The sequence below is a fragment of the Palaemon carinicauda genome, unplaced genomic scaffold (genome assembly GCF_036898095.1).
Source record: "Palaemon carinicauda isolate YSFRI2023 unplaced genomic scaffold, ASM3689809v2 scaffold1292, whole genome shotgun sequence".
Taxonomy (NCBI): domain Eukaryota; kingdom Metazoa; phylum Arthropoda; class Malacostraca; order Decapoda; family Palaemonidae; genus Palaemon; species Palaemon carinicauda.
This window is the reverse complement of record NW_027168807.1, coordinates 25,001-41,846: the sequence shown is the minus strand read 5'-3', so window position 1 is coordinate 41,846 and position 16,846 is coordinate 25,001. Positions and strand designations below refer to the sequence as shown.

General features: G+C 42.2%; 1 protein-coding gene across 2 annotated transcripts in view; it reads left to right on the top strand.

Moving 5' to 3' along the window:
* Positions 1–16,846, top strand: part of LOC137635474 (TATA-box-binding protein-like) — a 36,204-nt gene that overhangs the window by 10,597 nt on the left and 8,761 nt on the right. For both annotated transcript variants that reach the window (XM_068367935.1, XM_068367936.1), the window contains exon 2: positions 1,456–1,627. In XM_068367935.1, coding sequence (XP_068224036.1) covers positions 1,456–1,627 — 172 coding nt within the window. The remainder of the gene's footprint in view (positions 1–1,455; positions 1,628–16,846) is intronic.

Here is a 16,846-nt window from a genome sequence, read left to right as displayed (position 1 = left end):
TAATTGATAGGATTTTCCCTTAATTTGGATGGTTTTTCCCTCATTTGTTATGATTTTTACCTTAATTGGTATGATTTTACCTTATTTAATGTGATTATTTCCTTGTTTGATGGGATTTTTCCCTTAATTGATATGATTTTTCCCTCATTTGTTATGATTTTTACCTCAATTGGTATGATTTTACCTTATCTAATGTGATTATTTCCTTGTTTGATGGGATTTTTCCCTTAATTGATATGATTTTTCCCTTAATTGATAGGATTTTCCCTTAATTTGGATGATTTTTCCCTCATTTGTTATGATTTTTACCTTAATTGGTATGATTTTACCTTATCTAATGTGATTATTTCCTTGTTTGATGGGATGTTTCCCTTAATTGATATGATTTTTCCCTTAATTGATAGGATTTTCCCTTAATTGGATGATTTTTCCCTTAATCGATATGATTTTCCCTTAATTATTGTGATTTTCCTTTAATTGATATGATTTTCCCTTAATTGGTGTGATTTTCCTTTATTTGATGTGATTTTTATTTGATTTGATGAGATTTTCCCTAATTTGTTATGATTTTTTTCTTATTTGATATAATTTTCCTTTATTTGATGATTTTTCCTCTATTGGATGCGATTTTATTCCTTAATTGCCATGATATTTCCCTCATTTGATATGATTTTCCCCTTATTTGGTGTGATTTTTTCCTTATTCAATGTGATTTGTTCCTTATTTAATGTTTTTTTCCCTGTTTGATATGATTTTTGTTCCATTGTAATTTTTCCCTTAATTGATATGATTTATTCCTTATTTGATATGATTTTCCCTTATTCAATATGATTTTCCCTTATTTAATGTAATTTTATTCCTTATTTGATATGATTTTCCCCTTTTTATATAGTTTCACCCTTATTTGATATGGTTTTCCATTATTTAATATGATTGTTTCCTTATTTGATGGGATTTTTACCTTATTTGATATTATTTTTCCCTTATTTGATATGAGTTTCCCTTATTTGATATGATTTCTCCCTTATTTGATGTGATTACCCCCGTATTTTATATAATTTTCTCCTTTATTTTATATAATTTCCCTTTTATCTTATATGATTTTCCCCTATTTTATATGATTTCCTCCCCCTGTTTTATATGATTTCCCCCGTATTTTATATAATTTCCCTTCTATCGTATATGATTTTCTCCTATTTTATATGATTCCCCCCCCCTATTTTATATGATTTCCCCCGTATTTTATATAATTTTCCCCCTTATTTTATATAATTTTCCCCCTTTTTTAATATAATTTTCCCCCGTATTTTATATAATTTTCCCCCGTATTTTATATGATTTCCCCTGTATTTTATATAAATTTCCCTCTTATTTTATATTATTTCCCTCTTATTTTATATTATTTCCCTCTTATTTTATATAATTTCCCTCTTATTTTATATAATTTCCCCCCAGAAAACACCAGCATCATGGCTAACGAAGTGGGCAGCATGAGACCAAACCCGTATATCTTCGACATCGAAAATCGGAAGAAGAGGAAGCCGAGATTGGCACATGACCTGGGAGCAGGAGCCAAATGTAACAAATGCGGTGACAAATGTTCAGGATTTGAACTTCATTTCTGGAGGTTAGTTTGAATAATTATTTAGACTTTTTAGAGTATTTTTTTCAGTACATTTTTAGGTATGTTTACGAGGAGTGGATTAGTTCTAATTTTAAAGTCCACGTTATGGAAGCACTTTAGAAAACAAGAGTCTTCAGTTTCTTCTTGGAAGCCTTAATATCTTCGGTCTTTCAGAGGTTCCCAACACTTAGATGAAATTGATTATTTAGACTTTTTAGAGTATTTTTTCAGTAGTTCAATTTTAGGTATGTTTACGGGGAGTGGATTAGTTATGATTTTAAAGTCCACGTTATGGAAGCACTTTAGAAAACAAGCCTTCAGTTTCTTCTTGGAAGCCTTAATATCTTCGGTCTTTCAGCTCCAACAACCATACGAAGAAGATAGTGCACAAACAGTTGGAAAATTCCTTTTTTGTGAAGAAAATATTGAAGATAAGAAAAGAGTACTACAACAAATGTGGATGAAAAGAGAAAAACTAGTGAAAATAAGGAATACACAAAACTAAAAGACACAGAGGCGCCGTTGCAAAGGCAAAGCCTCAACCTGAATCTGATCTGATCTGATCCCAACACCTAGATGAAATTGACATATATGGACCTATTGTGACAATAATGTTAACGATCTTTATATGATGTCTTCGTTGGCAATGACGTGGTATCAATTATATTAGTGTGATAATGGTTAACTTTAGGTACAGATCTTCAATATTGGGAGACTCCTGCCTCTCAGAGATTAGTAATTTTCAGAAGAGTCTCTTAATACTTGTTGAAGGTTTAAAGGTGCCTTATGAATAACAGAGACAAGGGACATATCAGTGTCTTAGAGACTGACCATATATACATATGATCAGGACCCAAGCCCCCTTTATATCAAGCTAGGACCAGGGAACACCAGGCAATGTCTGCTGATGACTCAGCAGGTAGACATATAGGCTCCCACAAAATTCCCCATCCCTAGCCCACAAGGATGGTGAGGTTGCAGACACTACAAGAAACTATCGAGTTCGAGCGAGTCTCGAACTCACATCCAACATATTGTCACAAGGACGCTTCTATCAGGCTTCCACCAAATAATTTCACTGCAGTTTCACGCACTCTCTCTCTCTTTAAGTGTCATCAACCTGAAGGATCCTTTTCCTGTGTAATTTACATAAACACCTTTATTCTCCGGCAACAATCAAGATATATAAACTTTCTCCTTTTACAAGCTGTGCTGAACAAGAGGCATTTAGGCGTTTATAGCTACGTGTTCTATGTGACCCTAATTAGCGCAAGTTTCATTTTCTGATTAAATTTTGTATATCCATTGTTCAATAATAATGTCTAGTGCATCTTTGATTCACTAAAAGGAAAACTTCATTTTGATATAGAGTATAATTGAGTCTATTCATTAACATTATATAGTAATGATATTTATTAAAATTAGAACTCTTATAGAGTCCATCTGCTCAGTAAGCAGAAGCCATTGTCTGGTCCTCCCTGGTCCTAGCTTGATAGAGAGGGGCCTTGGGTGCTGATCATATGTATATATGGTCAGGCTCTAGGGCATTGTTCTACAAACTAGGGCACTGTCACTGTCCCATGCCTATGCCGGTCATGAGTGACCTTTAAAGCTTCAATGGGCATTAAATCAACCTTTAAAAAAGAAAAGAATCCATCTAATGACCTGGTAACCCTTGCTAGCGTCCATATGGTCTGGAGAATAAATTCCATCTAATGACCTGGTAACCCTTTGCTAGCATCTGTATGGTCTGGGGGAATAAATTCCATCTAACGACCTGGTAACCCTATCTAGCGTTTATATGGTCTGGAGAATAAATTCCATCTAATGACCTGGTAACCCTTTGCTAGCATCTGTATGGTCTGGGGGAATAAATTCCATCTAACGACCTGGTAACCCTTGCTAGCATCTGTATGGTCTGGAGTAAAAATTCCCTCTAATGACCTGGTAACCCTTGCTACCGTCCGCATGGTCTGAAGAATAAATTCCAGCTAATGACCTGGTAAACCTTGCTAGCATCCGTATGGTCTGAAGAATAAATTCCATCTTATGACCTGGTAACCCTTGCTAGCGCCTGTATAGTCTGAAGAATAAATTCCATCCAATGACCTGGTAACCCTTGCTAGCGTTTGTATGGTCTGAAGAATAAATTGCATCTAATGACCTGGTAACCCTAGCTAGCGTCTTTACGGTCTGGAGAATAAATTCCCTCTAATAACCCGGTAACAACCCTTCCTAGCGTCTAAATTCCATCTACTGACCTGGTAACCCTTGATAGAGTCTGTATGGTCTGAAGAATATATTCCATCTAATGACCTGGTAACCATTGCTAGCGTCTGTGTGGTCTGGAGAATTAAATCCATCTAATAACCCGGTAACAACCCTTGCTAGCATCTGTTTAGTCTGAAGAATAAATTCCATCTAATGACCTGGTAACCCCCGTATGGTCTGGAGAATAAACGGGGTCATTTCCTGGCATAAGGCCATGTGTCGCGTCGCACCTCACCTTATAATTGCAGCAGTGAAACGCCAGGTAAAGTTATCTTGGCCTCAAATACTCTTACAACATGGTATACTATTGGAAACTTCCCTGCCTGGCGATATGGTAGACTGGGGTTCTAGACCTGCTTAAGCTTTATAGTTTATTGTAGTGTCTGCAACCTCACTATATGTGTGAGCTAAGGATGGGTGTTTGAGGGAGCCTATAGGTTAACCTGCTGAGTCACCAGTAACTATTGCCTGGGCCTCCTTGGTCCTAGCTTGGTGGAGAGGGATCTTGGGTGCTGATCAAATGTGTATAGGATTAGTCTCCAGGGCATTGTCAATCCCTTACCTTTGCCATTTATGAACAACCTTTAAACCGACAAGTGGCAAGGTATGAAAGTCCAAGATTGGCCTGGTGAGTTATAATGCAAACAAGTGGCTGGAGTAATATCACTACATTTAATGTCAATTCAAGCTTTAAAGGTCACTCAAGAATGGCAGAGGCAAGGGAAAGTGACAATACCCTAGTTTGTAGAACAATGCCCTAGAGCCTGACCATATATACATATGATCAGCAACCAAGGCCCTCTCTATCAAGCTATGACCAGGGAGGACCAGACAATGGCTTCTGATTACTCAGCAGATGAACCTATAGGCTCCACTAAAGCCCCCATTCTTAACTCTCAAGGATGGTTAGGTTGCAGATACTACAAGAAACTATTGAGCTCAAGCATATCTCGAACCCCTGTCCAGGAGATTGCGAGACAGGGACGTTTCTAAAGCAGCATTGAATACCGTCATAGGTAGCAATGAACTGCTTTTGAATTGAGCATACAAAAATTCTGTCGATAATAGTGATATTTTCTCAAATTTTACAATATTTTATTTCATATAAACGTAAAGATTCATTGTGAAATGAGTCAAGGTCTTGAATGAAAGTTCTATATAAAGGTTCATTGTGAAATGAGTCAAGGTCTTGAATGAAAGTTCTATATAAAGGTTCATTGTGAAATGAGTCAAGGTCTTGAATGAAAGTTCTACATAAAGGTTCATTGTGAAATGAGTCAAGGTCTTGAATGAAAGTTCTACATAAAGGTTCATTGTGAAATGAGTCAAGGTCTTGAATGAAAATTCTATATAAAGGTTCATTGTGAAACGAGTCAAGGTCTTGAATGAAAGTTCTATATAAAGGTTCATTGTGAAACGAGTCAAGGTCTTGAATGAAAGTTCTATATAAAGGTTCATTGTGAAACGAGCCAAGGTCTTGAATGAAAGTTCCATATAAAGGTTCATTGTGAAATGAGTCAAGGTCTTGAATGAAATTTCATATAAGAACCAATTATGCATGTGAAAGTAGAATGTCAGCTTTTGACATTGAAGGAAAACAAAATTCTGAATCACGGCCAGATTTAATGATGAAGGGAAGTGTGGTGGAGTTTGTGGTTAGCCTACATTGTTCGCTTTTTCTGAGTTTGCTTTTTTCTTTTAAGCTTTAGGATTCTCTCTCTCTCTCTCTCTCTCTCTCTCTCTCTCTCTCTCTCTCTCTCTCTCTCTCTCTCTCTCTCTCTCTATATATATATATATATATATATATATATATATATATATATATATATATATATATATATATATATGTATATATATTTAGATATATATATATATATATATATATATATATATATATATATATATATCCAAATAAGCCATATATATTTTTGATACATTAATGTCTGGATTCTCTTAACGACCTCGGGATCAGAGCCCCAGGCGAAATCACACAAAGACAAGAGCTTGGCTCCGGCCGGGAATCGAACCCTGGTCGGCAAGCTTGTATAGACAGTGACTAAGCCACTTGGCCACCAAGAAAGATAAAAGTCAATGACAATTCTTCTGTACTTATACCTGTCGAATTCAGGTATTTTGTACTTAGAATTGAAATCAACCCATCTTCACCATCGTAGCTAATTGGTAGTTTGTTACTTGGCATTCAATTAATGATAAATTTTGCACATTTTTACGTGTTTTTCATATTCAAATAAGCCATATATATTTTTGACACATTAATGTCTGGATTCTCTTAACGACCTTGGGATCAGAGCCCCAGGCAAAATCACACAAAGACAAGAGCTTAGCTCCGGCCGGGAATCGAACCCTGGTCGGCAAGCTGTATAGACAGTGACTAAGCCACTTGGCCACGAAGAAAGATAAAAGTCAGTGACAATTCTTCTGTACTTATACCTGTCGAATTCAGGTATTTTGTACTTAGAATTGAAATCAACCCATCTTCACCATCGTAGCTAATTGGTAGTTTGTTACTTGGCATTCAATTAATGATAAATTTTGCAAATTTTTACGTGTTTTTCATATTCAAATAAGCCATATATATTTTTGATACATTAATGTCTGGATTCTCTTAACGACCTCGGGATCAGAGCGCCAGGCGAAATCACACAAAGACAAGAGCTTGGCTCCGGCTGGGAATCGAACCCTGGTCGACAAGCTTATATAGACAGTGACTAAGCCACTTGGCCACGAAGAAAGATAAAAGTCAATGACAATTCTTCTGTACTTATACCTGTCGAATTCAGGTATTTTGTACTTAGAATTGAAATCAACCCATCTTCACCATCGTAGCTAATTGGTAGTTTGTTACTTGGCATTCAATTAATGATAAATTTTGCAAATTTTTACGTGTTTTTCATATTCAAATAAGCCATATATATTTTTGATACATTAATGTCTGGATTCTCTTAACGACCTCGGGATCAGAGCGCCAGGCGAAATCACACAAAGACAAGAGCTTGGCTCCGGCCGGGAATCGAACCCTGGTCGGCAAGCTTATATAGACAGTGACTAAGCCACTTGGCCACGAAGAAAAATAAAAGTCAATGACAATTCTTCTGTACTTATACCTGTCGAATTCAGGTATTTTGTACTTAGAATTGAAATCAACCCATCTTCACCATCGTAGCTAATTGGTAGTTTGTTACTTGGCATTCAAGCTTGCCGACCAGGGTTCGATTCCCGGCCGGAGCCAAGCTCTTGTCTTTGTGTGATTTCGCCTGGGGCTCTGATCCCGAGGTCGTTAAGAGAATCCAGACATTAATGTATAAAAAATATACATGGCTTATTTGAATATGAAAAACACATAAAAATGTGCAAAATTCATCATTAATTGAATGCCAAGTAACAAACTACCAATTGGCTACGATGGTGAAGATGGGTTGATTTCAATTCTAAGTACAAAATACCTGAATTCGACAGGTATAAGTACAGAAGAATTGTCATTGACTTTTATCTTTCTTCGTGGCCAAGTGGCTTAGTCACTGTCTATACAAGCTTGCCGACCAGGGTTCGATTCCCGGCCGGAGCCAAGCTCTTGTCTTTGTGTGATTTCGCCTGGGGCTCTGATCCCAAGGTCTTTAAGAGAATCCAGACATTAATGTATCAAAAATATATATGGCTTATTTGATATATATATATATATATATATATATATATATATATATATATATATATATATATATATATATATATATATGTGTGTGTGTGTGTGTTTGTGTGTGTTTGTGTGTGTATAGACAAACACTTGCTCTTTATTATATAAGGGAGATTGTCCAGAATAACCCCATAATATATATACTATACACATATAGGCTATTCGGTAAAAGAAATTTCTTATTTAATAAAGGGTAAGTGTTTGTCTATATACATTATATATATATATATATATATATATATATATATATATATATATATATATATATATATATATATATATATATATACTGTATATATATAGTATATTCACGTGCAGCTTTCCCAGTTCCTCAGGTAGGAGGCGAGGAGTAGTCATACCATCCTTTTGAGCTAGGAATATGGGGAGGGGGGTTAACCTAGCGTCATCAGTAGCCACTGTTTGACCCCCCAGGGTCCTAGCTTGGGTGGAGAGTGGCCTTAGATGATGACCATATAGCCTTTGTATGTATATATATATATATATATATATATATATATATATATATATATATATATATATATATATATATATATATATATATATATTTATATATATATATTTATATATATATATATATATATATTTATATATATATATATATTTATATATATATATATATATATATATATATATATATATATATATATATATATATATATATATATATATATTTATATATATATATATATATATATATATATATATATATATATATATATATATGTATACATGGCCTGTCTCTTCCAAATTGTCAATGCTATCCTTGGGCAACCTTTAAACCTTAAACCTGTTGCCGTCGTTGTAGGTCTTTGGAGCCGTAAGGATCTCCCACACCTCACTCGGTGTTGTCCCAACACATTGGAATCAGACCTGAAAAATATCATCATTTTATTTTAAATATTAATTATACTTATCAAATAGAACATTTCCTAAATAATGTATATTTTCAATCAAATCTCCCATCTATAATAAAAGAGCAATTGTATGACATATATATATATATATATATATATATATATATATATATATATATATATATATATATATATATATATATATATATATATATATATATATATATATATATATATATATATATATATTTCATTCATATATTCTAATACCATTACTACCTCCAGAAAAATGCAAATTAGGGTTTCGCCCTCACCAAAGGGCTCATCAGGTGGGTTTTGCCTACTTTTCAGCAGGCTTGGTTCCCACGACCCTCATTCCCTCCCTTTTTTTTCTATCATCATCTCAACAATTCAAAATTCATGATTAATAATAAATGCTGAAGAAGAGAAACAAATAGAAGCATCAGTATCAGCCGGGCGGTTAAGCCAAGCGTCATTATTGGCCGGGCGGTTAAGCCAAGCGTCAATATGTGCTGGGCGGTTAAGCCAAGCATCATTATTGGCCGGGCGGTTAAGCCAAGCGTCATCATTGGCCGGGCGGTTAAGCCAAGCGTCATCATTGGCCGGGCGGTTAAGCCAAGCGTCAGTATGTGCCAGGCGGTTAACTCAAGCGTCATTATTGGCCGGGTGGTGAAGCCAAGCGTCATCATTGGTCGGGCGGTTAAGTGCGTCATCATCGGCCGGGCGGTTAAGCCAAGCGTCATCATCGGCCGGGCGGTTAAGCCAAGCGTCATCATCGGCCGGGCGGTTAAGCCAAGCGTCATCATCGGCCGAGCGGTTAAGCCAAGCCTCATCATTGGCCGGGCGGTTAAGCCAAGCGTCATCATCGGCCGGGCGGTTAAGCCAAGCCTCATCATCGGCCGGGCGGTTAAGCCAAGCCTCATCATCGGCCGAGGGGTTAAGCCAAGCGTCATCATCGGCCAGGCGGTTAAGCCAAGCGTCATCATCGGCCGGGCGGTTAAGCCAAGCGTCATCATCGGCCGGGCGGTGAAGCCAAGCGTCATCATCGGCCGGGCGGTGAAGCCAAGCGTCATCATTTGCCGGGCGGTTAAGCCAAGCGTCATTATTGGCCGGGCGGTGAAGCCAAGCGTCATCATTTGCCGGGCGGTTAAGCCAAGCGTCATTATTGGCCGGGCGGTGAAGCCAAGCGTCATCATCGGCCGGGCGGTTAAGCCAAGCGTCATCATCGGCCGGGCGGTTAAGCCAAGCGTCATTATTGGCCGGGCGGTTAAGCCAAGCGTCATCATCGGCCGGGCGTTTAAGCCAAGCGTCATCATCGGCCGGGCGGTTAAGCCAAGCGTCATCATCGGCCGGGCGGTTAAGCCAAGCGTCATCATCTGCCGGGCGGTTAAGCCAAGCGTCATCATCGGCCGGGCGGTTAAGCCAAGCGTCATCATCGGCCGGGCGGTTAAGCCAAGCGTCATCATCGGCCGGGCGGTTAAGCCAAGCGTCATCATCGGCCGGGCGGTTAAGCCAAGCGTCATCATCAGCCGGGCGGTTAAGCCAAGCGTCAGTATGTGCCGGGCGGTTAAGCCAAGCGTCATCATTTGCCGGGCGGTTAAGCCAAGCGTCATCATCGGCCGGGTGGTTAAGCCAAGCTTCATCATTTGCCGGGCGGTTAAGCCAAGCGTCATCATTTGCCGGGCGGTTAAGCCAAGCGTCATCATCGGCCGGGCGGTTAAGCCAAGCATCATTATTGGCCGGGCGGTTAAGCCAAGCGTCATCATCGGCCGGGCGGTTAAGCCAAGCGTCATCATTTGCCGGGCGGTTAAGCCAAGCGTCATCATCGGCCGGGTGGTTAAGCCAAGCGTCATCATCGGCCGGGCGGTTAAGCCAAGCGTCATCATTGGCCGGGCGGTTAAGCCAAGCGTCATCATCGGCCGGGCGGTTAAGCCAAGCGTCATTATTGGCCGGGCGGTTAAGCCAAGCATCGTCATCGGCCGGGCGGTTAAGCCAAGCGTCATCATCGGCCGGGCGGTTAAGCCAAGCGTCGTCATCGGCCGGGCGGTTAAGCCAAGCGTCATCATTTGCCGGGCAGTTAAGCCAAGCGTCATTATTGGCCGGGCGGCTAAGCCAAGCGTCATCATTTGCCGGGCGGTTAAGCCAAGCGTCATCATCGGCCGGGCGGTTAAGCCAAGCGTCATCATCGGCCGGGCGGTTAAGCCAAGCGTCAACATCGGCCGGGCGGTTAAGCCAAGCGTCATTATTGGCCGGGCGGTGAAGCCAAGCGTCATCATTTGCCGGGCGGTTAAGCCAAGCGTCATCATCGGCCGGGCGGTTAAGCCAAGCGTCATCATCGGCCGGGCGGTTAAGCCAAGCGTCATCATCGGCCGGGCGGTTAAGCCAAGCGTCATCATCGGCCAGGCGGTTAAGCCAAGCGTCATCATCGGCCGGGCGGTTAAGCCAAGCGTCATTATCGGCCGGGCGGTGAAGCCAAGCGTCATTATTGGCCGGGCGGTGAAGCCAAGCGTCATCATTTGCCGGGCGGTTAAGCCAAGCGTCATCATCGGCCGGGCGGTTAAGTCAAGCGTCATCATTTGCCGGGCGGTTAAGCCAATCGTCATCATCAGCCGGGCGGTTAAGCCAAGCGTCATCATCGGCCGGGCGGTTAAGCCAAGCGTCATCATCGGCCGGGCGGTTAAGCCAAGCGTCATCATCGGCCGGGCGGTTAAGCCAAGCGTCATCATCGGCCGGGCGGTTAAGCCAAGCGTCATCATCGGCCGGGCGGTTAAGCCAAGCGTCATCATCGGCCGGGTGGTTAAGCCAAGCGTCATTATGGGCCGGGCGGTTAAGCCAAGCGTCATCATCGGCCGGGCGGTTAAGCCAAGCGTCATCATCGGCCGGGCGGTTAAGCCAAGCGTCATCATCGGCCAGGCGGTTAAGCCAAGCGTCATCATCGGCCGGGGGGTTAAGCCAAGCGTCATCATCGGCCGGGCGGTGAAGCCAAGCGTCATCATTTGCCGGGCGGTTAAGCCAAGCGTCATCATCGGCCGGGCGGTGAAGCCAAGCGTCATCATTTGCCGGGCGGTTAAGCCAAGCGTCATTATCGGCCGGGCGGTGAAGCCAAGCGTCATTATCGGCCGGGCGGTTAAGCCAAGCGTCATCATCGGCCGGGCGGTTAAGCCAAGCGTCATCATCGGCCGGGCGGTTAAGCCAAGCGTCATCATCGGCCGGGCGGTTAAGCCAAGCGTCATCATCGGCCGGGCGGTGAAGCCAAGCGTCATCATCGGCCGGGCGGTGAAGCCAAGCGTCATCATTGGCCGGGCGGTTAAGCCAAGCGTCATTATTGGCCGGGCGGTGAAGCCAAGCGTCATCATTTGCCGGGCGGTTAAGCCAAGCGTTATCATCGGCCGGGCGGTTAAGCCAAGCGTCATCATCGGCTGGGCGGTTAAGCCAAGCGTCATCATCGGCCGGGCGGTTAAGCCAAGCGTCATCATCGGCCGGGCGGTTAAGCCAAGCGTTATCATCGGCCGGGCGGTTAAGCCAAGCGTCATCATCGGCCGGGCGGTTAAGCCAAGCGTCATCATCGGCCGGGCGGTTAAGCCAAGCGTCATCATCGGCCGGGCGGTTAAGCCAAGCGTCATTATTGGCCGGGCGGTGAAGCCAAGCGTCATCATTTGCCGGGCGGTTAAGCCAAGCGTCATCATTTGCCGGGCGGTTAAGCCAATCGTCATTATTGGCCGGGCGGTGAAGCCAAGCGTCATCATCTGCCGGGCGGTTAAGCCAAGCGTCATCATCGGCCGGGCGGTTAAGCCAAGCATCATCATCGGCCGGGCGGTTAAGCCAAGCGTCATTATCGGCCGGGCGGTTAAGCCAAGCGTCATCATCGGCCGGGCGGTTAAGCCAAGCGTCATTATTGGCCGGGCGGTGAAGCCAAGTGTCATCATTTGCCGGGCGGTTAAGCCAAGCGTCAGTATGTGCCGGGTGGTTAAGCCAAGCGTCATCATCGGCCGGGCGGTTAAGCCAAGCGTCATCATCGGCCGGGCGGTTAAGCCAAGCGTCATTATTGGCCGGGCGGTGAAGCCAAGCGTCATCATTTGCCGGGCGGTTAAGCCAAGCGTCATCATTTGCCGGGCGGTTAAGCCAAGCTTTATTATTGGCCGGGCGGTGAAGCCAAGCGTCATCATCTGCCGGGCGGTTAAGCCAAGCGTCATCATCGGCCGGGCGGTTAAGCCAAGCGTCATCATCGGCCGGGCGGTTAAGCCAAGCGTCATCATCGGCCGGGCGGTTAAGCCAAGCGTCATCATCGGCCGGGCGGTTAAGCCAAGCGTCATCATCGGCCGGGCGGTTAAGCCAAGCGTCATTATTGGCCGGGCGGTGAAGCCAAGAGTCATCATTTGCCGGGCGGTTAAGCCAAGCGTCAGTATGTGCCGGGCGGTTAAGCCAAGCGTCATCATCGGCCGGGCGGTTAAGCCAAGCTTCATCATTGGTCGGGCCGTTAAGCCAAGCGTCAGTATGTGCTGGGCGGTTAAGCCAAGCGTCATCATTGGCTGGGCGGTTAAGCCAAGCATCATTATCGGCCTAGAAAACTAAACAATAAAATACTATTCCTTAAAAAAATATTCCTTTTACAAAATAAAAAAAAAAATTAATTCCTTTCACAAAAGGAAATAAGAATTTATTCCTTTCAAAATAAAAATTATATATTCCTTTCACAAAACTAAAAAAAAAAGTCACAAAATCATAATCCTTTAGAAAAAAATACATTATCTCTTACCAACAAAAATAGGAATGTGAGGACATCAACTTAATCTCGAGTGCTGCCATTACCAAAACTTCCTCTGCTGCCCTGCCCCCATCCTTTCTTGAACCCTCTCCATCAGCTGCTGCAGCCATTGGATGAGCACCTGTTCAGACAGACCTCGCTTGAAGAAACACAGCTTCCTTCTTCAACATATAAGGACAAGTCTACTGCTTACTAAAAGAAGCCTAGCTCGTTCCCTCTGCAGAGCTGGTCTTCTAGATTATTCCCCCAGAACCACCCGAAGGGAGGTATCCGGAAGAATAGATCCAGAATAGATCCATTTGTACACTTGACAAACGTCCTGTACTTGTTCACCAAGGTACATAGCATACTGGAACGCGCCAGGTTTCTTCCCTCTGCAAAGACTGTCCTCGAGCTGGATATTTAAGCCTTGCATCCCTCAAGCTGGACAGTCCTTCCAAGCCTCCTCCTTCTAGCTGGGCAGTCAGTCATTCAGGCCAAAGATCCAGGGGGGGGGGGGGAAAGCATCATCTACGTTTGGAACTGATGTCTGGAACTTGTCCTGAATAGGTTGAGCACAATTATTTGAAGGTTTGGTCCTGGCAACACTCGGCTAAATCTCCTTTTCCTCACAAAATAAACTGAAAAGATTATTATTTTTTTTTTTTAGATTTTTTATTTTTTTTAGATTTTTTTTTTAGATTTTTTATTTTTTTTAGATTTTTTTTTTTTAGATTTTTTATTTTTTTTAGATTTTTTTTTTTTTTTTAGATTTTTTTATTTTTTTTTTTAGATTTTTTTATTTTGGGGGGGTTTTTGTTTGTCATAGTTTTTTTCCATCCCTTCGCTGATCCAAGTATTAATTTAGCGAAGTCTCCTCAGAAGCCTATCGATATGGGTAGCTGCTAATTGAATCTGCTCGATGGTACCACTAATGGTGATTAGATTATTGTTGATTTGCCATGGGAGCTTTATTAAGCTGACGCCACTCTGTCGAGTGATTTCCGTCAGCGTCTTTCCGCCCACTCCACATATGACTCGGTGGAACTTGCTTGGGACGTCCAAGTCGACAGTCACGTGACCCTCGACGTCATAGTCCCTTGTGGTGTAAACTCCAACCTTTGCACCTTGGAAGATGATATGACTGCCAGGTCCACCTGTATGGGGTGAGGAAGAAACCCTTTTATGATTCTCGGGTTCCAGGTCAAAGACGATAGGTTTGCGAGCAGGTTTTTCCTTTGCAATCTTCTCTTCCTTTTGCTTTTCCTCAGATCCACCGCAGATTGTCGAGTTAAAGAACCCATCTGTACCTCTTCCTGTATGGGGTGAGGAAGAAACCCTTTTATGATTCTCGGGTTCCAGGTCAAAGACGATAGGTTTGCGAGCGGGTTTTTCCTTTGCAATCTTCTCTTCCTTTTGCTTTTCCTCAGATCCACCGCAGATTGTCGAGTTAAAGAACCCATCTGTACCTCTTCCTGTATGGGGTGAGGAAGAAACCCTTTTATGATTCTCGGGTTCCAGGTCAAAGACGATAGGTTTGCGAGCGGGTTTTTTCTTTGCAATCTTCTCTTCCTTTTGCTTTTCCTCCTTTTCCTTTTGGAGTTTCTCCTCTTCCCGGAGGCAGTTGACAGGGACAGGTCCTTTTGAGGCTAGTAGTCTGCCCAACACCTGACCCAAACCAGATATCCCTCCGTCAGGCTCGTTCTCCAACTCCTCCTTGTGTCCGTTGGCAAGCAGGTCCTCTGCCTTAACTACACTGTCTTCCCCTTTTTTATTGACAATGACATCCATTTGGACATCTTCCTTCAGTCTATCCATCTTAACATCCATTTGGACATCTTCCTTCTGTCTATCCATCTTAACATCCATTTGGACATCCTTCTGTCTATCCATCTTAACATCTATTTGGACATCTTCCTTCTGTCTATCCATCTTAACATCCATTTGGACATCTTCCTTCTGTCTATCCATCTTAACATCCATTTGGACCTCTTCCTTCTGTCTATCCATCTTAACATCCATTTGGACCTCTTCCTTCTGTCTATCCATCTTAACATCCATTTGGACATCTTCCTTCTGTCTATCCATCTTAACATCCATTTGGACCTCTTCCTTCTGTCTATCCATCTTAACATCCATTTGGACCTCTTCCTTCTGTCTATCCATCTTAACATCCATTTGGACATCTTCCTTCTGTCTATCCATCTTAACATCCATTTGGACATCTTCCTTCTGTCTATCCATCTTAACATCCATTTGGACATCTTCCTTCTGTTCATCCATCTTAACATCCATCTCGGTCGAGATTGTTAAACCTGATCTTCCAAGTTTCACTTTCCTTATTCCAGGTTTGTTTTCGTCTTGTTTCTTATCTCTCTCTTCAAGTTTCTCCTTGAGTAAAGAGGTGATTTCATTTGCGGCAAGCAGCTCGTCCTGCAGACCAATATTTTCTTTGGTGATTTGGACGATCCTGTTCTCTGCCACTTCCTTACTAGAACTTAAAAGGCCGATGCGTTCCTGGAGAGAATCTCTCTCCTTGGCCATGGAAGTCATCGTCTCCTTTAGTTCGCCAATCTCTTCTTGAGCCTTAGACAACTCATCTTCCAGCCTATAGACTTCCTTCTTAACGTCTTTTAACGTCTTTACGAGGCAACTGTAATTTCCCTCCTTTGTCAAGTTTTCCATCCTGGCCTCAGTCAGGCTAATTTCCAACCTCTCTTTCTCTGTTGCCATCTCTCTGATAATCTGCATTTGCTTTTCATTTGTCTCATTCAGTTCATCTATTTCTGCCTCAAATACAGATTCCAGGCGATGAATAGAGGCCACCTTTTCACGATCCACTTTTTGTAGTTTCTCACCGAATTCTAGGTGGTTTTGTTCCATCTCACATAATTTATTTAAATGTTCTTTCTTGAGACATTCTAACTCATCCAAGAGGCATTTGTACCTTTCATTCCTGATTATATCATTTATCCTTGCCTCAGTTAGGCTCTTTTCAAGTACATTTCTCTCCACTGAAATCTCCCCAATCACTTCGATCTTCTCATGAACTATCTTATTTAGTTCTCTGTTGTCTTGGCGAGCTTTTTCCAATTGCTCTGTAAGTTCAATGATTTTCTGATCCTTCTTGGTCATCTCAGTTTGATATTTTCCAAGGACAACGTTTTGATTGAAGATTTCCTTTTTCAGATTTTCGTTTGTTAGTTCCAGGTCGTCATTAATGTTTACCAAATTGTCCATCTCGATTTTCCTATCGATTTGAAGAGCTCCAACGACGTTAGAGAGACGTTGAGTCTCTGCTAACAACTCTTCTTTCTCTGCTAACAACTCTTCTTTCTCTGCTAACAACTCTTCTTTCTCTGCTAAGAATCTTGACTCGACTTCCTTTCTAGAGCTGATATCCTTTTCCTTCTCGGTCAACTCAGTTTGATATTTTCCTAGGACAACGTTTTGATTGAAGATTTCCTTTTTCAGATTTTCGTTTGTTAGTTCCAGGTCGTCATTAATGTTTGTCAAATTGTCCATCTCGATTTTCCTATCGATTTGAAGAGCTCCAACGACGTTAGAGAGACGTTGAGTCTCAGCTAACAACTCTTCTT